At 43.5% G+C, this 22,303-nt stretch overlaps 2 protein-coding genes across 2 annotated transcripts in view; one reads left to right on the forward strand and one right to left on the reverse strand.

Annotated features, from left to right (window-relative positions):
• Nucleotides 1–621: 621 nt before the first annotated feature.
• On the forward strand, nt 622–16,657 carry srebf1 (sterol regulatory element binding transcription factor 1). The gene is made up of 19 exons (XM_067616442.1): nt 622–945; nt 3,299–3,895; nt 5,887–6,062; nt 6,191–6,331; nt 6,652–6,870; nt 7,033–7,147; nt 7,387–7,544; nt 8,193–8,409; nt 8,550–8,734; nt 8,961–9,222; nt 9,571–9,737; nt 10,084–10,252; nt 10,410–10,518; nt 10,728–10,837; nt 11,785–11,917; nt 12,075–12,240; nt 13,039–13,254; nt 13,881–13,992; nt 14,849–16,657. The coding sequence occupies exons 1-19, from the start codon at nt 840–842 to the stop codon at nt 15,067–15,069; spliced, it is 3,579 nt and encodes a 1,192-aa protein (XP_067472543.1). The 5' UTR covers nt 622–839; the 3' UTR covers nt 15,070–16,657.
• Nucleotides 16,658–16,918: 261 nt separating this feature from the next.
• Nucleotides 16,919–22,303, reverse strand: part of LOC137201402 (retinoic acid-induced protein 1) — a 52,856-nt gene continuing 47,471 nt past the window's right edge. The window contains exons 3-5 of the mRNA XM_067616440.1: nt 22,165–22,258; nt 21,088–21,137; nt 16,919–18,347 (exon numbers count right to left, since the gene is read on the reverse strand). Of these exons, the coding sequence (XP_067472541.1) occupies nt 18,339–18,347; nt 21,088–21,137; nt 22,165–22,258 (153 nt within the window). The 3' untranslated portion in view covers nt 16,919–18,338. The remainder of the gene's footprint in view (nt 18,348–21,087; nt 21,138–22,164; nt 22,259–22,303) is intronic.

The raw sequence follows: 22,303 nt of genomic DNA on the forward strand, positions 1-22,303 counted from the left end.
ACTTGTATCCCTCCAGGTTATTTCCCTGCTGCTGCTTCCACTATTATAGGAGAGAAACACATGATGTAATCACTAGACCAGAGATGTGACGTCAGATCACCCCACTCGGTTTCTGAGCTTCCCATTGGACGATTTTCACTGGTTCTACAGGAGGAGCCGCCGCTCCGCGTCAAACAAACTTGACTTTCAGTAGCCCCACGCCTGCTCGGCTTTGATTGGCTGTCGGGGGCAAACCCACAATAAACACATGCATGCTGTTTCACTCAAAATGCAATGTTTGGTGAAATAATAATAATGCTAAACATTAATTAACAACCATACAGAACTGGAATAAATGAGCATTTGTTGCATTATAGTACACATTTGTGCTCAGTAGATAATTATTTTACAGTACTTTTCACATTAATTCATACGAGTATTCCGGAGACATTCTAATAGTTTGTCTAGCATATTAATGATCATGTCTTAGTGTAGATTTTTCTATAAAACGATATCCTTATGGCCCACATGCTGCTATGACAATCAAAACAAGCCTGAGAGCCAGTGACGTGACGATCCAGTTCGAGGGCTCTGATTGGCTGCGGCGCCTGTCAATCATTATCGGCGAGGTGGATTTGTTCCAGTGCTGTGAATGAGCTCCAGTGTTTGTGCTGGGCTTTACAAGTTTCCCTGCACGATCATGGGGGTAGGAGTGAGCAGCTAGTTGACAGATTTAAAAAAAAGTTGCACCTCACTTTGCGCGTGTTTCAAGGTAGACTTGGGAGTTGAAGCTTTTTTTTGGCAAATGTAGGGACGTGAGAAGTTTCTGATTAATTGGATAGCCGGGCACAAGAGTCAAGATGAACAACCTGTCGTTTGACGATGCTTCGCTGGATAATCTGGATCCAACACTGTCGCTTAATGACCCCAGCGACATCGACACGGCCCTCTTAAGCGACATTGATGGTAAGAAAATACGATAATGTAACTCAGTCAGGTTAACTAAACAGCCCAAACCAAACAACGCCGGTTATAATTTATCTGAATGCCATGTGTGTTTCACTCATCAAGTCTTGTGTAGCTCCTGTCTTATACTTGTCACAAGCTGTTTAAAAACCTCATTTATGCTAACAGACAGCGCCAATTTTGAAGGTTTTAGCTCCCAACGTAGCTTTCAGCCGTCATTAGCTAGACTAGCTAATGACTTTCTCTCTCTTGGTTAGCTGAGCTTATAACGTGTGGTTTCGTTAGAGGTCTTACGGTGTTGTTTCTTGTTTCATGCGCTGTCAGACCTTGCTGTGATAATCATGCTGTCGCATAATAATAGTATTAAGACTGGGTGAGTTAGCTAAGCTAGTAGGTGAAGCTAACATGGTGAATGGTCGTGAGTGCGCCCCGCCCCCAGCTTGCTCCTCAGACAGGGGTTACTGTCGGTCATTCCTCCTCTTTGGGTTCACGGTGCCTCAGTTGACCGAATCGAAACATTTTATACTGATTTGTGTTTATTTTATGATCACGAAATCAATAGATTATTGTAACACTGCACTCTAATGAGGCCTCCTGTCTCACATCTTTCTATCTCGTTTTAGTTATAAACACGTGCTTCCTTACGTTTGCATTAGTTTTTCATAAGTTGGCACATGCTCATCACACATTTGGTGTTAATATTAGGGATGGAAGGTGAAGAAAGCGTTAATTGCATACATGGAGTACTATTTTCTGTGTTTTTTTCTGGAGATTTTACTGTAATGGCCAATATGCATCTCTACAGTAATAGCCATCGTGTATTTATGTAAGGCTGCACTGCGTATATTATAGGCAGTAATGCATATCTTGCAGACGTTCTCGGTATCTTCCCAAAATGTGACCGACAGTAACCCACGGTGATGCTGCTCGATGGTAACCTCGTGCAGACAGCGCTCCCTCTCTTTCCTGTCTTGAGCTGATCGGCATAGCAAGTCTCTGAGACGCGCTCTGATTGGTCAAGAGCGATCACCTCATACAAAACACTGGTTTACAAATCCAGGCTGCTGCGTTTCACTACAGACACAACATACACTCAGTGTCAGTATTTTTTTTTTTTTTTTTTTAATTGAGTAATATGTTCCTGTTGAGCTGCTTCAGGTCAAAATTAATTTTGGCATCTTTCCGGAGCACAATATAACAGGGTGTTGATGAGCATAATGTCAGGTTTTATATTGAGCATGATATTTCTCAAATAAATAAAATTTCCAAATAAACTGCAGCAGCTTGTTTTGGAAAATAAACGTTTTGGAAATTTTGGATCTCTTAGGCCCAGATCATGCAGACTCAGACCCACGAGCCCATAACCAAATTACTTTTTGGACAGCAGAAATCTTTTAAGTTGTTTTCAACTGTGGTATTTGAGTATGTGTCTCCTTTTTTATGTGTCTTTGTGTGTATTTGAATTTGTATATTTATACTTATGACCTAATCATCTCTCTTATTGATTGCAGACAGAAATAAATTTCACTTTCAACTTTAAGAACTCTTTCATGTCTTCTCACTGATGTATCAGACCAGTTTACTAATAGTTATTTTGCAACAGTGTGGCCCACAGCTGCAGGAATACTATAAATTGCTTGAATGCACATGGTTGAATAAAATGTAGCATGTACAGTATATGTGTATTTGGTGTTTTCCACAACAGTTTGTACCTTATGCAAGACTGTGCTGTTTGTACAATCTACGTCATTATACACTGTGAAGAGGGTCAATTAATTGATTTGATTCTGATTCAGTTTTTGGTTATAATTGAATCTTGGTTCTGATTTGTGTCATACTGTTTGAGTATGAAAAGGAAAAATGTGTTGAAATCAAAATCTGCCTTCATTATCAGGAAGTTGCCACAAACAGTAATTTGTCATAGATTATAAAGTATTTGGTGATTCCCTTTTGAAACAAAGAACAGCTATTTGTTTAGAACAGTTTGAATGTTTGTTGGTTTACACCTGTTTTTACTTGATTTTGATACACAAACCAAAAAACAGTGCATTGTTATCCCATGCTACAGTAAATGCCTTGTAACGTTAGATTTATGGTACTTCCTACTTACATGAGGCTATTTTAGCACAGTGATTGCATTTCCCTGTAAGTCACTACAATATGTTGTAACTGAATTTTGAGTGCTTTCTTTGGTCGGCTATATTATAAACACTGTGCATGTTGGTTGAGATGTTGACAGAAGTGCAGGAGATTCAGTTTGTCGTAGTTGAAAACCATGTTTCTCAACAAATGCCTGGTTTATATACATTTGGATCCAGTTCTGATGGTGGTTCTGATTTCTGTCCTTCCTTAGACATGCTTCAGCTCATCAACAACCAGGACATGGAGTTTGGAGGACTGTTTGATAACCCTCCATACACAGGACCTGCCCCCACCCAAGAGCTTCCTGCTCTGACCCAGTCCATCACCTCAGCTGCCCCTCCCTCCACCACTACCACACCTCCATCTACGTCCTCCTCCTCTATCCTCAGCAGTAGCCCCCACCTGGATGCGCTCCTGGGGCCTCCCATCACCCGCAGCTCCTCAACCCCAGACAAGGTTTTCCAGCCACCCACCTTCCAGCAGTCCCCCCTGGCCCAGGTATCCAACTCCACCCCACGGCAGCAGCCAGCCTCCCCGCAGCAGGCTCAGAGCCTCAGACAGCCCCAAGTGGAACAGCCCCAACCCATTCTCAGCCAGTCACCCCCGGCTCAGGCAGCCTCACCTCATGGATCACCAGGACCGAACCCAGTATTCAGCTCCACGCCTCAGGCCCTCTTCACTTCTCCTGCACCACAGACTCCACCTCAACCTCAACCCCAACCTCAGCCACAGACACAACTTCAGGCTCAAGTTCAGGTTCAGACCCAGCAGACTCGGACCAACTACAGCAGCCCAAACAGTTACACAGGTAAGTACATTTGATGGTGATGAGAGTTTATCCTTGTGCTGTGAGAGTGCTGTAAAAGTGAAAGGTAGATAATCCAAGTTTAAGACTTTAAAAAGGCATTTGGATGTTTTAACACAGGTTATAGTCTTATTTTCTTTGTGCAGTGACGGGTTTTCTCGCTTTGTACAGTACCAGTCAAAAGTTCAGACACACCTTCCTAGTACCTTGAATGAGAAAGTGTGTTCAATCTTTTGTCTGGTACTGTGTGTCTGTTATTGGATCAATTCAATACTAAATCCAGATACAAAACCAGATATTCAGTGTGAGAAACTAGTTGAAAATGGCTTTTAAAGAATAAATCATTGCGTTCTTTAGCAAACAGGAGCTGTAATGTTTGGCAGGTGTTTCAGCGAATTGGCTGTAACAATGCTTGTATAGGCTTCTTCTTGTATGTATGACTCTTGGGTGCACATTGTTATGTTATCACAAACTGATGCACAGTAAATAATATAAGAATGGAGAGCTACTTCTGTATTCTATTTTAAAAAGGAGGGAAATGCTGGAAATCAACAAGAATAAATAGTGTTGGACCGCTGCCTCTTGTACGCACCTGCAGCTAAAATAGTTAATTACTTTTAAAAGGATTACAAAGCCAGGGCCAATGTAGTTTAAATCAGATTTGTGTTTCCCATGCCAGTTTGGAAATGTGTCCCAAATTAAACCCCAGAGCCCAACAAGGGTGGCTCTTCATGTGTATTGCATTTCTTAAACTTGGACACTAGGTTATTCAACCTCAGCTGATTGCCCTAATCTAATAGACTTTGCTCAGCAGTGTGAACGTCTTTAAGCTAAATGAAACTGCTTTGTCTGGGCAACACCCATTGTATATGTACACATTGCAGCATATATATATACACAGACCGGTGACAGATTAAAGGAAAAACCAACATAAAGTGTCTTAGTAAGGTGTTTGGCCACCATGTGCCACCAGAACAGCTTTAATGCGCCTTGGCATTGATTCAACAAGTCTCTGAACTCTACTGGAGGGATGAACACTATTTTTCCAAAAGATATTCCTTCATTTGGTGTTTTGATGACGGTGGTGGAGAGCGCTGTCTGACATGTCGGTCCAAAATCTCCCATATGTGTTCAATTAGGTTGAGATCTGGTGACTGTGAAGGCCATAACATATGATTCACATCATTTTCATACTCATCAAACCATTCAGTGACCCCTCGTGCCCTGTGGATGCGAGCGTTGTCATCCTGGAAGAGACCACTCCCATCAGGATAGAAATGTTTCATCATAAGATAAAGATGATCACTCACTACAACTTTGTATTGATTTGCAGTGACCCTTCCCTCTAAGAGGACAAGTGGACCCAGAATATGCCAGCAAAATGTCCCCCAAAGCATAACAAAGCCACCAGATCCCTTCACTATAGGGGTCAAGCATTGAGACCTGTACCGGTTTTTCCTTTAATTTGTATGTGTAAAATAAATATACACACCAACCATGTCCACTGAAAAAACCTACTAATGCTTAATGGTTTGGAAATGTAGCAGATTACACATTGCACATTCAAGACGCAGTAAAAAGTTTTTATTACTCATTGAAGAAATTCCCCAACCTTGTTACTCATAGTTGGATGCAATCACCAGCCCCGTTGGAGCTGATAAGAAGGTGACGCACTGAATGTTGCTATCACTTATTTCTAATGAGATAGCAGCTCACCTAGTGGTCTACAAACCCATAATCTATAACTTCCACAATGTCGATTGCAGCAACAGAAGCTGTTACTACTTGATTTGCATCGGTACATTTCATAAACCAATACAAACATCTAATATTCTCTTGCCTTCATTGCTCAGTGACATCATGGTTTTTAGTTTAAGTACAAATATGGAATAGATGAAAGAAAGTCATTGCAATACTTATGTAATGGAAAGCAATTTAGCAATGAACTCATTCACTGTACAATTTCCTTCACTGTTTCGTAACTATTTTTCCAGCTGGCAGTCCAGGCAGCGTGAGCCAACCAGTCACCACTTTGTCATCCTCACCTCCAACTGTTCAACCAGTGGCCATTCAGGCTCAGCTCCAAGGGCTGACCACCACCTCTCCTCTGCTCGCAACGTCGGCAAGCCCACCGACTCAGACTATCACATCTCATGTACAGCAAGTACCTGTAAGTGTACAAGACCGGCACCTGAACGAACCTGAACTGACTTGTATGCATTTCTTGTTTTTGAGTATTATGGAATCAAAAAGCAGACTTAACATATGTGTATCTGTCCTGATTTGTGTGTTTCTCAGGTGTTGCTTCAACCCCAGTTCATCAAGGCTGAATCTCTGCTGCTGACCACTCTGAAGCATGACCCCTGTATAGTTACTACTGTGGCCTCTCCCACATCCCTGGCCACCACCACCACCCCAGTACAGAGCACTTCACTGCAGGTAAAAACATCGTGTGCTGTTTAAACTCTGACCACACAACACACTTTTGGTAATGTCATTCACTCATCCAATGCAAATCTCTCAGCTGCAATAATAGAAAAGTTTCAATTTTACATAATCACCTTTACAACCAATTTGTAGAAAAGAGGATTAAGATCTAAACTGTGGTGATCGAATATTCCTTTGACCATAAAAAGAACTTGTGAGAGTGAAGAGAGAGAAATACAATTTTCCTTTGCAAATTCTTCACCCAACTGTCTACTTTTTTTGTTCTACTCCTATTTCTCCCCTCTCCCATCCCACCCTGCGTACCTCCTCAGGCCTTTATGGGCGGGGGCACCATCCTGACCACGGTGCCTGTCATGGTGGACGCTGAGAAGCTGCCAATCAACCGCATTGCTATCAGCGGTAAGCCGGTCGGCCAGGTACACAAGGGGGAGAAGCGCACCGCTCACAACGCCATTGAGAAGCGCTACCGCTCCTCCATCAACGACAAAATCATCGAGCTCAAAGACCTGGTGGCGGGTACGGAGGCCAAGGTAGGAAAGAGCATCTCTTATCTTTACTGCAATGCCATGGCATCAGTGTTAGAGTGTACTCAGAGGTGATATGCGTCAAATTCTGAAAAATGTTACAATATGATTTTTATTATTTACCAGTTATTTATAGGTATTATTGTTTCTTTTTATACTCTGTCATAGCTCAACAAGTCTGCAGTGCTGAGGAAAGCCATCGACTACATCCGTTACCTGCAGCAGTCCAACCAGAAACTCAAACAGGAGAACATGGCTCTTAAAATGTCAGCCCAGAAAAACAGTACGTGCTTAAAACCTTCCTCTCGTCTTTATTCTGTAACGGCTTCTCTGCGATTTATCACATTTTCCTCTAAAGGAAGTCATTCAGTTGACCTTCCATGATGAGGTCTATTGATAGCTGCTGTTATCCTGAAATGATAAAACGACCTCTAAATAAGTAGGATTTAAGGCTGAAGATGTCTCTGCTTTTGTTCTGCTGATTGACCCCTAACTGCTCACCTCATCTCTCCTCTTTTTCAGAGTCTCTCAAGGACCTCGTTGCCATGGAGGTGGATGGACAGCCTGATGTGAAGAGCGAGCTGCCCACCCCGCCAGCCTCTGACGTGGGCTCCCCCACTTCTTTCTCACACTGTGGCAGCGACTCAGAGCCTGACAGTCCAATGGGGGAGGACACCAAGGTATGCAGCGCTTCACTTAAACTGCTAGACATTACAACATTTGAAAGGGTCAGTTTAGTTGAATTAGGAGTCTCATACAATTGTCTTAAGCAAGACATTGAATCCCCTCTTGCTCATTTATTACAAGTCATTTAAATATCTAAATAATTCTGTTGTGTTCAAGGCTGAAATATGCTTCAGCAGTAACTCTGTTCATCTGTCATGCCATGATGTACTCCTCCTTATATGTAGAGGCTATGTGCACTATATAGAGACTGCAAAAGCTGCAATGGCCCTGCTTTACTTTTGTACAACATGTTCACAATTCCCTTTGTGTTTGTTGATAGTCACAACAGAAAGCAGGTTGAAGAAAAGCTGAGTAATCTACTCTCAGTAATGCTGGTAGGGGATGTGTATGGTTAGGGTTTTATCAACACTCCTTATCAATACAGATTTTTAACATAAAATAATATGCTGAATTGAGGGATTAGCTCAGTATATTATTATTATTATTGTTATTATTATTATTATTATTATCATTATTATTATTATTATTATTATTATTATTATTAGTCAGAGTGATATAATGTCGTAACGGCTGTCTTTTTTTTTATTATCTGAGTTTTTAAATCACAAATTAATCTCTCTGGTCTCTCTTCTGTTTGCCAGCCAAATGTGGGCATGTTGAACAGATCGGCAGCTGGCGGTAGCGCTGGCGGCATGTTGGACCGTTCCCGCATGGCACTGTGTGCCTTCACCTTCCTCTTCCTCTCCCTCAACCCTCTGGCTGCCCTGCTCTGCTCACCCGGCAGCAGCTCAGCTGCTGATGCTGCAGCCACCACCACCCATTCTGCAAGCAGGAGTGTTCTGGGCGTGGACATCACAGGTAAATGCTGCGTGGGAGGGAGAAAGAATCATGCCACTGTCACTCGAAATAGTTGAGGCGATTTCATAAGATTTATAGTATTATAAATGATGACTCCACATATGTTTATAGCTTATTAACAGAAATGTGTGTTGTTGCAGCTGACTCGTGGGGCTGGATGGACTGGATGCTGCCAACTATACTGGTATGGCTACTGAATGGGATCCTGGTGTCAGGAGTTCTTATCCGTCTGTTGGTTTATGGAGAGCCCGTAACCAGACCGCACTCTGGATCCTCTGTCTTGTTCTGGAGGCACCGCAAGCAGGCTGACCTGGACCTAGCAAGAGTATGTTTATATTGTTGATACACATAAGTACATTAAATCACTTAAAAGCAGAGAAGATGATCTAGATAAGAAATGCATGTAGTACGCAGATAATTAACTAATTGCTACATAGGAATATCATGAAAACACTACATTCTGAAGAAACACTTCCCCTTGGTTCGCCTTTTATCTGTTCTTACTCATCATTATCATCATCATCATCATCAATTTCTTTTACCCTGCCCAGGGGGATTTTGCCCAGGCCAGTCAAAACCTGTGGACCTGTCTGAAGGCTCTAGGTCGTCCTTTACCCACCTCCCAGTTGGACCTGGCCTGCGCTGCACTTTGGTCCCTGCTACGCTTCTGCCTCCAGCGCCTCTGGGTGGGCCGCTGGCTGGCTGCCAGAGCTGGAGGGCTGCGATCAGACCGCCCCCTGCAGGAGGACGCCTGCAAAAGCAGCCGTGATGCCGCCCTGGTTTACCACCGCTTGCACCAGCTACACATGACAGGTCGGTTGGTGGGAAAAACCCTGGTTCTAAATTAAATCGGTGTGGTAGACTGAACACTGGAGGGTGACACATTGAAGTGACAGAATCCAGAGTGATTAAAGAGCAACTTAACCCTGCCTTTTTGATTGAAGAGCCAGCTTATGTTGATTTAGTGCCAATAAAAGGTTTATACTAAGGTTGCAAAATCATTAAGCTTGAGTAATTAGTATCAGGCGTTAGCCTCTTTTTTTATGATTCCTTTTACGATTGTTATGTCAGCAGGCACTTTTTCTCAGCTTGCAGAGCAGTTCACTGGCATATTTTTAATAAAACAGTGATTAATTTCTTGTCTTCCATCTCTGTGTGCAGGGAAGCTGAACGGGAGCCACCTTTCAGCAGTGCACATGGCTCTAAGTGCAGTGAACCTGGCAGAGTGTGCTGGCTCCTGTCTGCCTGTAGCCTCTCTGGCTGAAGTCTATGTCTCTGCAGCTCTAAGGGTCAAAGCCAGCCTGCCAAGGATCCTGCATTTCACCTCCGTAAGTCTGCTTTAGTTAACACGTGTTCATGCATATCGCTCACTCATTTATATTATGCAAATTTAAGCAATATTCTTGCTTAGACACGTGTCACTATGAACATGCACAGTTCTTTTTCCTGTGGTACATTATTTGGCAGTAAGTAGTTTTTGAGTTGACATTTGGTTCATTCAGTTGTTTTGCCTTTCTCCCACATTTACTGTAATTATCACGGGTTCTAAATGACCCTGGGACTTGCCAATTTGATTAGTAAATATGATTAGTCAACTTTAAGCTGTGTAATGTCCACGTTTTGTAAGATAAGAGAGAGCACAACTTAACTGGCTGCTGTTATTTATTGTTACAGCGTGTGTTCCTGAGCAGTGCCCGCCAGGCATGCCTGTCATCTAGTGGCAGTGTGCCTCCGGCTATGCAGTGGCTCTGTCACCCACTAGGTCACCGCTTCTTTGTGGATGGGGATTGGGCTATTCGAAACACCCCAAAAGAAAGCATCTACAGTCAGGCTGGCAATACCGGTCAGTGTAGACAAACTGTTACTGTTTTGTATAATGGCTAATTGGCTGTGATGAATCCTCTTGAATTTTGATACCTAAAGCCTAGACCTGTCTTTTGCACATGCACACACAGACATTTTGTATTTCTCATGTTAATCATTTGTTGATGCTCTTACAGTGGATCCTCTGGCCCAGGTGACCCAGGCCTTCAGAGAACACCTCCTGGAGAAGGCTCTGTACTGTGTTGCCCAGCCACATGGAGAGAAAAGCCCCAGCCAGGGAGAAGGGTGAGAAAAAGCACAAACACTTCCAAAAAAAAATGCATTTTTGAATCTAATATTTCATTAGAATTTCTTGGTGACAAGTGGTGGTTTACTTTTTGACAGAACTGAAGTAAATATGACAAGACAGTATAGATTGTATAATAGTATTATCAAGTTACCATGGTATGTTGGTTTGGCAGCAAAATAACCATTCAGTGTGTGTCACTCCTCAGGGAGTACGCTGATGCTCTGGAGTATCTCCAGCTGCTGATTAGTGCATCAGATGCGGCCGGTGCCACCTCCCAGTCCTTCGCCATCGGCTCCAACATGGCTACAGTGACTGGTAAGTGTGTCAGCTGTCATTTTTGTCAACAGTTCATTTGTTTGTCTCTGTAATCGCCTTTCATGTCATGACTAAGAAATTCAAATATAGGATTATATTATATTGATACTTTGAAAATTATAGAAAACTTTTGGTTATTTTTGATGATTTAGCATCACCAATAGCAGCAGTTTTTTGAGTCCCAGCCCAAAATTAGCTTCTAAAATCTTGGCAACCTACCACTCACTGACTGAACCAACTTGTTTTGCTTGATTACATCAACAATTCAGGTGTAGATTTGGGCTCCGTGCTTCATTACCACTTATGTTCTTTGAGAGAATTGCGTTTCCTGCATCTTTTTCTCACCCGCTCCAGCCGTTGCATTACTTTAATGCGCTTGCAAACTAAGAAGCAGCGAGATAAAGTTTACACAATTGAGATTGAGTAGCTTGATTTCCACTGGGCTTACTTCCACCCTCCCACTACTTCACTTTGTCCTCACTGATCACTGATCTGAGCGAAAGGGGGCTAGGTGAAAGGGAGGCATCCGCTATATTGCTTCATCTATCTTCAGCGCTGTCAAATCGGTGATCACCTTGAGAGGAGGGAGGGAGAGGGAGGCTGTGTGGGGATTTTAAGACTTTTCTTGGCAGAGCCTCAGGTTGCTCACACAGTGTTAGAAGTCTGTGTGTGTGTGTGTGTGTGTCTCCAATGTTAAATGGAGTAGTTTTCCCTCATGAGGGAGTCGTCAAAATGGCTGCTTTCTCTCAACATGTTGTGACTGTGCCAGAGGGGAGAGACAGATTGATTCAGAGGTCAAAACACAGACAGCAGTTGTCTCGCGTGTGCGCACATTCATGCATGTTAAATGTGAAAGTGGGCGGTTGGGGATTCAAATATGTGCACTTTTGTGAGTCTGCGGGTGTCTCTCACCTTGTGACTGTTTTTGTTTTTGTTCCGACTTCCAGGTTGCGACCCCCACTCCAAGTGGTGGTCCTCGGTCGCAGTGGTGATCATCAACTGGCTCCAAGGAGATGACGCTGCAGCGGAGAGACTGTATCCGACAGTTGAACACCTGCCCCGCAGTCTGCAGAACGCAGAGTAGGTTGAACATAGCCAGCGAAAGAGTGTGTTGCTTAACTTTTTCTTTTGATAATGCCAAGCAGAGGACACACACACACACACACACACACACACACACACACACACGCACGCTTCCACTCCTTTAACCTGTGTCCTCTGTCACTCGCTCTGTCAGGAGTCTTCTGCCCAAGGCGTGCCTGAACACATTCAGGGCGGTGCGGGCTCTGCTGTCCAAGCCAGAAAACTGCCAGTTGAGTCTGAGCTTCAGCGACAAGGCCAGCGCCCTGCTCCGAGACAGCCTCAACCTAGGACCACACTGCCACAGCTCCAGTTTAGACAAGGTACACACACACACACACATTCACACAAACACTTGCAAATATGTCCTCATAAAAGTCGTTGATGTTTATTATTCCTCTGAGGGACATTTTTTGAGGGCATCTGCATCAAGAATATAAAAACACACACGTGACAGATGTGCCCACACATGTGTGTGTGTGTATAAATCTGTAAACAGCGGAAATCGCCCACACATAATCACTCAAGTATACACACACACACACACACACACACTTTTCACAATATAAAGCCACACTCTTCACCACAGACAGAGAATCCCCCCCGTAGCAACTCCGCTCTGTGATAGCGCGGTGTCCTACCCTCTGGCGTTCAGCAGATGGTGATGCTGGTGGATAGGTAGCTCGCAGTGTGTGCACATCTACGGTCAGAGCTGTGGTGCATTGTAGTTGCATTGCATGTGTGTCTCAGCGGAGTGCAATGTACCTGCAGTGCAACACAGAGCTGGGCCACTAATGGCAGAACACACACGCAGTGAGCTGAAAATGCCCTTCAACTCATGAGTAGAACTCTGTTGTACTTCAGGCCAGCCGGTATATCTATTAATTGTTTGTCATGGATTTTTAACTTTAATTAATCCAAATCATTATGCGTAAATTAAGACTACAAGCAATTTCAAAGTCAGATTTCTCCCAAAAAAAACAGACATTATGTTTCCAGCCACTACGCCAATAAAATTTATTTAATATTTTGACACTTTACTACATTTCAGCAGTGGTCCAGGCCTTTATGGCAGTGAAATGTTTCCTGTATCAATCCTAATCCTGCTCATTTCTCTCTAGGTTGTCCAGTTGCTGTTGTGTGACCTCCTGTTGGTGATGAGGACCAATGTGTGGCGTCTGCAGCAGCAGGGGACCAGTCCTGTGGGGTCAGGGTCAGTGGGCGCCAGCGGCCCCGCGGGGGTCCACCAGGCCTCCCCGCCTGAGCTCCAAGGCTTTCAGCAAGATCTCAGCTCCCTACGCAAGCTGGCGCACAGCTTCAGGCCCGCAATGCGAAGAGTACGTATAACGGTTTCGATCACTGCGTTTTACTTTAAGTCATTTTAGTACTTAAAAACTATCCAAACTTTCATTTTGTCTTGACTTTTTTTTTCTAATCCAATTCCCTCTCAGTCGAGCACATACGCGCACTCAGTTTGAATACCTGATGACTGACACACATTGAATTATTAAAACAAGATGAACACACAAACGCAGCTCCTGTGTCTGTGCGTTTGTATTGTCAGGCAATTAAAACTCACAAGAATATACTTTTATAATGCTCACAAACCAACGTGTATAAGACAGATTCTTCCGTGCTCCACATTCCCAGAATGAAAAAGGCACGTTGAACTCAAATACAAAATGGGAACACACTAAGAGAAGCACATAGCATATAAATGCAGATACATCCTGTGCACATATTTGCAGGCAGTCAGTACAATTCTCTGTGGAAATTAGCTGGGAGGTGTTGGGAGCACACATACCCACACATCCCTAAGGCAAGTGTTTAGCAGCGTTGTTCACAAGGCTTCAAAGTCTCTCTGAGGTAGAGCTGAACATTCGCTATGAGTCATCATCACTCGCTCTAGTCCCTCCTCCTCTCTCCTCTCTCATCTCTTTTTTTCCCCTCCATCTCTTTCCAGTTGTTCCTTCATGAAGCTACAGCCAGGCTGATGGCGGGGGCCAGTCCCACCCGCACACATCAGCTCCTGGATCGCTCGCTGCGACGCAGAGCAACGCCTGGAGCCAAGACAGGTGTGTGTTTGTGTGTGTGTGTGTGTGTGTGTGCGGGTGGATGTACTTCTGATTTTTATCTTTCATTCACTCAAATAATTCTGTTTGTAAGCAGCATTTTTTAATTGATTTTAAATATATATATTATGTATTTGTCCACACAGGGCAACTTTTATGTTTTTGGGGGTTTTATTCTCAATTCAGGTTTGATATTTTTGAGTAATTCATGCAGTGTGTGCATCATCCCTCATGCAAAGACAACGCAATAGGGCAACTTCATAAGAAAGTTCAGTTCAGGCTTCCGGTTACTTTGTATATGGGTAATAGATTGCTGTGTTTAAAGTGCAGTAACAGTATGGGAGATTCTAATAACATAATGCCAAAAAACAGTGATCTTTGCACACCTGTAACCAGGCAGGTGCATACAAGACTCCCACACGCTGTCGGCACTTATGGTAAATTTATTAAATAGCCACGTTTCAGTCAAGCAACCTTCATCAGGCATTTCATTTTTTAGATTCGATTAGAATAGTGAAATATTTTGATGACTTTGCATAGTTAGTTTGCAAGCTCTTCTCAGGTAGCATTAATGAAAAAAGTTGTAAAAAAAAAAAAAGATACATACAGAATATATTTTTTCAGATTTGTGTTTTCTTGCCACTTTTCAAATCAAACTTTTTGTGAGCGGAGAGACACTGAATGGCTGCAATCAGCGGCTCTAATCAGCTTCTTGTCTATTTCAACCCAGTTGTTTACTACACAAAATCACATTAATAATTAAACAAGAAACCGCACAAGTGTGATCGGCTGTCGGTGGTTGATGACATCAAAAAAGAAGCAGCACAGTAACAACAATCCTTCGTGTTTTTGTTTACAGAGGAGTGCGAGACGCGGCCAGGCCAGCGGGAGCAGGCAGAGGCCGTGATGTTGGCGTGCCGCTACCTTCCCCCCTCCTTTCTGTCAGCTCCCGGCCAGAGGGTGGGCATGCTGGCGGACGCAGCCCGCACCCTGGAGAAGCTGGGAGACAAGAGGACCCTCCACGACTGCCAGCAAATGATAATCAAGCTGGGCAGCGGCACCACTGTCACCAACAGCTAGAGGGACGACGGGTGGGGGGGAGGGGCTGAGAGACAGACCCTGTATATAGAAACATCTCTGACACACACAGACAACAAAGATGCTCTCACAGACACACAACCATACAGTCTCCTGCATTTTGGCATGCAGCTATCGAACCGATTTATTAAACCATACAGATTCATATCAAACTGACTTTACGGACTTGTCCCTCCCACCAACCCAACCACACATCAGAGGCACTTGTAGAGAGCTCATACGCTTCTTACGGATTATTACCAGAATATAAGAAGCATTTTCTCTCATACCGAGCTGAATTCCCTCATGAGAATGCATTGCAGTGCCACAGTTTGACCACAGAGAGGAGCCATCACGTCCTCTTTGTGGGCAGTGCAGTGTGAATGTGTGTGAGTGTGAAGCATGAAAGAGATATTTCCCCTGCGTTTATTCAGTATAGTCCCACCCCCCAGTCTTTTTTATTTTTTTTTTATTTTATAAATATATATATATATAGATGCACCTTCTACAAGCAGAGTGCCCGATGGGTTGGAGTGGCGGGCTGTTCTGATTGGCTGCAGAGTGAGATGTCTCTTTGTTTGTGAGAGGAAAACGACCAAACTCGGATTGGTCTGACCGCGGGCTTGTTCAGTAGGAAGCCACACGGCAGGTTGTTCAAATTGTGATGATTTGAATCATGTGTCACTGGTGATAATCGAGATGACCGCTGAACAAGCCCCGTGTCTCTATCTGCACTAGGCCTGCGCGGCTGATTTCAATGAGATAAGTAATAATATGGCTTTATGAGGTTATTTTCATATGGGTCGTTTTTTTTTGTTTTGCTGTGTACATATTTTAAAAATGTATTTATAATCTGTATGAACTTTGATTAAGCAGTATTTTGCATAAGCAGAGTGAAAAATGCTTATTTTCTTCCCTCAAGCCTGTTTTATTTGGCCAGGCCCAAATAATGTAGTTATTACACTATACTGTACTGCCACAAGAGGCAATGTGTGTCAAAATGGGTACAGTATTAAGTTATCAAGATGATATTTGCGTCATATCGTCTGACTCAGTTGACCTTGTGCACTGTTGTACACGTGTGCAACTATGATATCAAAAGAAGTTGGCAACTAGAACTATAATGTGAACCTTTGTCACTTTTGTAACAAGTTACATAAGTCATGCAGACGATTACAAAATAATTGACCGGTTTTTTTCCAAAGAGGACCTGTAATAAATCTGGTTTACTTTTGTAGCTCCAACAATGAAGAGCAATACTTGCTCTTTGAGTCATTTTAGTTTCATACTCCTAGAGAACCACCGTTATTGATTTTTTTTTTTTTTTTTTTTTTTTTTTTTTTTTTTTTTTTTTAGAGGAATGTAAAAAGAAAAAGAAACTTTGGCATGTGTGTTTGTCCCAGGACCAGTATGTTTTATAGTGTGTCACTAATGTGAAAGACTGAAAGACGTTGGTTTGAGATGAATGAGACAACAGCAACCATGTCTTAAGGTATTGTTCATGTGTCCTTCAACTGACATTTTCATCTCTTCCTTGTTCTTTCTTTTATTCCTTTTATGATGTAAATATTAAAACATTTTGTAAAGAAGACTTATGTGTTGCTGGTCATGCTTCCAGTTTCAACATTTTGATACCAGATTATAAAGTAGTTAAGTCTCCCCCCCATTAACTAACTACCTAACTAAATTATGCAAGTAGGTCATGGGTTTATGTGTAAAATTGGATAAAACATTTGCCAGATGTACAGCAGACATCTAGGGTAGAAGAGGAAGAAAAATATGCTCTTATCCAAACTGTGTCCCCAGCGTGTTAATGTCAGTGCATGTTCAGTAAAGACAAAAAGAGCAGGCATTGGTCATAGCAGCATTGAAAGGTGCTGGTATATTTAACATTGGCGTTACAAAAACATTTCAAACAAAGTGATGCTGTGTCATCGATTCCAAACAAATAAGACATGAAAATCAATAAAACGGCATGCTTCAACTTAAGACAAGTGACATTCCCAAAAAAGATCGTTATTTTTTCATCAATGGATTCTTTTAATAACATTTTATAAGCAATAACATATTCCATTTTATAGAAAATAAACATCTCTAGGAAATACTATACACAATTATATTAGTACATCACATCTTACATTTAAACAGATTCAAATACTTATATACACATTTAAATAATGAGCTTCATAAAAGAGAAAGTTTGGTGTGGCATTTTTGCACTTTCTTTTATGCTCTAATACTTAAATATGTCTCCTTTTTGATATGACCAGTACTTTAACTGACACCCTGTACAGGGTGTTGTTACATAGCATGGCAGAGTGAACAAGGCTACATTTGAGATACACAAACAGACAGGTGTGTCATGAAATCTGGATTGAATGTATATCTTTCTGCACGGCTGTGGTAGGTGAAATAATCATACATCATGGCAATGTTTAACAGTAATACTTCTGAGCTGTACATAGATATGAAGTGAGATGATCTGACTCCCGGTTGGACCCTTGGAGCCCTGATCTGCAACCTGTCACGTGATGACGGCGTCTACTGTACATATTGAATGTGCACACAGTTCAATGGGAGTAACACTCTTAAACAGAGTTAATCTTTTTTTTTTTTTTTGATTTTTTTTCATATTTCTTTTTTTTTTATTTCTGAAGAACACAAAGCTTGACATATACCAAGGGTGACGCAATGATGTCGTATAGTCATAATGCACATCAAAATACATCTCCGAAGATAAGAGCGTTATATTAAAATACTGCGTCCATTTTTTTCTTAACTCTTCAATATCAGAATATTTAGAACCTGTAAAGCACATCATCATGTACAGTTTCCTTTTTTGTTTTTGTCTCTTGTTTTCAACACAAATGCACACATTGAGATAGTACATCCAGTGGTTGGCTGCTGTTTTTTTGATGCATGACATCTTGAATTGGAGATGCACTTCTTCACTCACACAGACACATATGCACAAACGCACTAATGATGTGGCTGAAGAATGACTTATCACACACACACACACGCGCGCGCGCACACACGCACACCTCTTGGCCCACAGACAAGGTAGCCAGAGGGATGCTCCTGTCCAATCAGTGTCCTCCAGGTGTCTGAATATGATAGCAACCCATCCGAAGGCAGAACACACACACATTCCTCGCACCATTTTTTTATAGGTATAGGTGGCTGTTAGGACAGCATTTTTCCTGTTGGATAGGTGGTGCCTGCCTGGCTGAGAAGTGGTGTTGGTGGTGGAGGTGGTACACTGGAATATCTTACAGATCCTGTAAAGCAATGGAGGAGAGACTGACATAAATACAAGTCACAAACACCAGAGGTTTTGAGGTCTTCACTCTGTGACCGCTGCTGCACTGGTTTTGCAGTCACAGCACTGCAGATGACTTTTACTGTACGTAGCAATTACTGTAATTTATGAGCCTTTATGTTCTGTATGCATGTTTCAAACTATCATAAAAAAACTGGTGCACTATGTCTTTTTAAGAACACAAAAGCTGCAATACATGTGTATGCAGGAATACTGCAGGCTGCTGTGCAGGCGGGCCACTCTGAGCTCATATGTATGTGCTGTCCATGCGTCTTTGTGTAAGAGTGCCTGAGTGTTTCTGTGCAATCTGCAGAGTGCAGACATGAAAGCGAGCTGGCTGCAGTGTGCAGGAGTGGGGAGATGGATGCAGCTGGCCAGTGAACCAGTTCCTCTGTGAAAGACACAGCAGGAACGCCTACTAATTGCACTGGTGTGGTGGTGGTGATGGTGGTGGAGCGCTTACTTTCCCCTTATCCTCCTCTGCAGCCCCCTACTATCTCTTGTTCACTCTCTCAGTCTTTCTCTCTGAACTGCCAGTTGCCCATCCTTAAGTCCGGGACTCAGACCAGCAGCTTTGCTCTCTGTCTTTTATCTCTCTCTCTCTTTTTCTTTCATGCTATCGTTCTTTCTTTGAAGTCCCTCTTCATTCCCTCTCTTTCTGTTTACCCTCCCTGGAGTAACTTCCATTCTTTTACACCTTGTTTTTTCTCCATTTCACCACCACCGAGTGCCTCTCCCTTCGCTGCCTGTCTCTCTTGTTGCCCTTCTTTTCTCTCTCTATCTCTGTCTCTTTCATTCTCTTGCTCTCTGATGTAACTGCCCCCATTTGTCTTTTGTTCCCACTCAGCCGCAGCACAAAACAGCCTGTTTTCCTCCCCCCTGCCTCTCTGCCTGTCTCTCTCCCGCTCACTATGTGCGTATACGTGTGTGAGCTTACAGGTAACCTGTTAATGAACCTGTGTGGACGCACACAGTGTGAGTCCCTTAACTGTAGAGAATCCACAGCTGAAGGCAGCATCTGTGCGTAATTTGCCCCTATATGTGTGTTCCAGCCCTGACACCAAGTTGAACACAGGCAGAGGGAGAATTGTAGAGGGGGACCCATGGGTGGGGTAGTTGCGTGCCTGTGTGTATGTGCGTGTTCGTGTGTGTCTGCTCTTCCCTTTGATTAGGCTGCTCAGCGTAAATTGGCACGGCACAGACCGACACACACAGACCTTCAGATCCCTCAGCTGATGACAGCTCTGCCTCTGCCTGCTAACAACAATCTCTCTCTGTCTTGCTCTCCTTTTCTCTCTGTTTCTCACACTCTATTTCTGCTGCTTAGACGTGGGAGTTGAGGTGAAGAGAGGCGGGGAGAAGAGAGGAGATGAGAGAGAAAGAGAGAGGAAGAGATGAGGAGGGATGAAGGGAGGACGACTGAAAATGGAAAAGGGAGCTCACAGGAGATGAGAGGTGAACAGAGAGAGACGGAGGGAACTGGAACAGCAGGGGAGCACAAAAGCAAAATAAGGGGAATAGGGAAAAAAAGGAGGAATGAGAAATAATGAGAGGAAGAAGGAGAGTAAGAGAGAGAGAGGGTGTGGGGAGGGTAGCAGGCAGCGATGGTGGGTGGGGTGTTTTGATCAGCAGCCAGCTTTTCATCCCTGTCAGTCCGCACAGAGGAGAACAGGAAAGGAAGAGCGAGAGAGAGAGAGAGTGAGTGAGGGAGGGAAAGAGAGAGATGCAGGGAGAAGAGGGGAGGGAGGAAGGGAGGCTACTGCCACTGCTGCCTCAATGCACTGCTGCTCCCTGCTGAATGTCAGCATCTCTCTCTCTCTACTTCCCTCCTCCCCTCCCTCTGCATTTGACCTTCCTCTCTGTGCTGCAGTGCAAATACGCCGCCACCAGATGGCATCTGTCTGACAGGAAAGTGGACTGTACATATTAACACAAACACAGTGACCCATTGTAATCGGGTGGTCTGCAGTCATAACAGTGGGTGTTGTGTGACAGTAATACATTAAGGGCACATCTAAGGGTTTAAAATACCAATGGTGGTTGATATGGATTCAGCTTGCCAAGGTCATTGGGTGCGTATTGATTTGGAAACAAGACATCGATCAGTCCAAGATGAATCCAGAGCTTTCATGTGTTATATATTGGCTGGAGACTAAATATTAGGGTACTTGATGCCGGTGTACAATGAACACCAACCTGAACCCTTCTCCTCTGATCCTGTCTATGTTTTACAAGAGCTGACAATTGTGTTTTCTGTTCTGCACTGTATCATCTATCCAGCCATGGTGCTGCTGCTTGTGACAGCAATGTGTGAACTCAATTTTTTTGTTATGTGCTGAGAAGAGGGATGAAGGGTGGAGAGAGCGGGGGAGAGAAAAAAAAGGATGAGAAAGGAGGTGAGGGGAGAAGAAAATCGAAGCATTTCTTAGAGCAGCGAGGCTAGTAAGTGTTCTAATGGGAACACAAACCTTTACACACCTATTGTACGTAAGCCTACATGCTGAGAGGTTGATAGCCTGGGAGATGCAAAAGTGCACTACCCTGGTTTCAAAAATCCTCTCCAGCTAACCCTTCCTTCATTCTTCAATGCATGACTCGCTGTTAAAGCAGGGTGCGCTAATAATTTGGTGCCGTTTAGCCGAAGTCAGCAGCAGATATTTTAAACCCTCAAAATGGTTTTGAGGCTTTAATTTTCTTACCTCATGTCTGGGACATTTGATGGAGAAGTCATCCTCGTGGAATGTGCAGCCTGGGCAAAGAGACAAAGCAAAGAAAAGAAGGAGAGAATAAGCTACAGTACTGCAGATAGACAATCACAACATGTGAAACACATAGAATGAGGCGCAACACTTGCAACCCCCCTGGAAGAACCCAAAAAATGACAAAGAGGTTGGGTTAAGATGAAAAATGAGCAAGAAGGAGGCAGAGAAAAGAGAGAGAGAGAGAAAGAAAGAGCGAGCAACAGAGGGAAGAGAGAGACTGAGTGGATGAGTTGCAATGCAGGCAGGCAGGCAGTCAGATATGGCTGGTGCACTCAGCAGGATTAAAAAGGGCCTCGCTCTGCTCCCTGTGCTGGCTCGGCAGACGTGGCAGGCCTTCTAATCCTCACACTGTACTTCCTTAGCATTAGGTAATATAAGGGGAAGCCATACAACACATGTGCTGACACACAGACACACACAAGAACAATTACACACACACACACACACACACACATGCATCGAAGGGAACTTGCATATGCAACATGGTTGTAAGACTCACATGGGGAAGCATTTAGGCAAGCATTGAGGCAGGAAAGCACACAGTCCCCTGACAGCAGAATGGATGGATGGAGCCACAGGGGTTGTGGTCAATAATGCACACATACACACCCTCCTCCCTCTATCTCTTCCTTCTCTCACACACTCCATGGTCCCACTTTCCTCTCATCATCCCCTTTATTCAAAGCTCCCTCCCTCTTTCCCTCCCTCTTCTCCTCTTTTGCTCACCCCTAGCACTCTCAGACATCTCTTCTCACACTCAATAATGTTACTTCTTGGTGCATTTTCCCTCTTTCATTTTATCCACATCCACTTTCCCTCCCCTCTCTTTCTTCCCTCTCCTTTAATTTTTCTTCTTTTTCTACCTGCCTTATTTGTTCCCCTCCCTACAGCCCTCTCAACCCCACGTTCAATTTCCCATTCCCAATTTCCCTCCTCATTTCTCCTCCCTCTCCCTGGCCTTTCTTCCCTTTTCATCCCTTGTTGCTTTCTCACACTCTTGCTGCGGTCTCTTACCTATCTCTTTGGCGCAGACATAGTGGTATTTATGAGAGCAGCCTCTCCAACAGCAGCTGAGGGACGCCCCTACACTCTGGCACTTGTAGCAGCTCTGGGGTTAGTGAGACAGACGGACATATGGACCGAGACCAATAAA

Source organism: Thunnus thynnus, chromosome 17 (genome assembly GCF_963924715.1).
Source record: "Thunnus thynnus chromosome 17, fThuThy2.1, whole genome shotgun sequence".
In the NCBI taxonomy this organism is placed as follows: Eukaryota; Metazoa; Chordata; class Actinopteri; order Scombriformes; family Scombridae; genus Thunnus; species Thunnus thynnus.

Excerpts from the sequence above, each read along its gene's own strand:
- srebf1 (XM_067616442.1), top strand. The coding sequence starts at position 840 with ATGAACAACCTGTCGTTTGACGATGCTTCGCTGGATAATCTGGATCCA. Across the intron at positions 6,332-6,651 it reads TACAGAGCACTTCACTGCAG|GCCTTTATGGGCGGGGGCAC; the intron begins GTAAAAACATCG and ends GTACCTCCTCAG. Across the intron at positions 10,519-10,727 it reads AGCCCCAGCCAGGGAGAAGG|GGAGTACGCTGATGCTCTGG; the intron begins GTGAGAAAAAGC and ends GTCACTCCTCAG.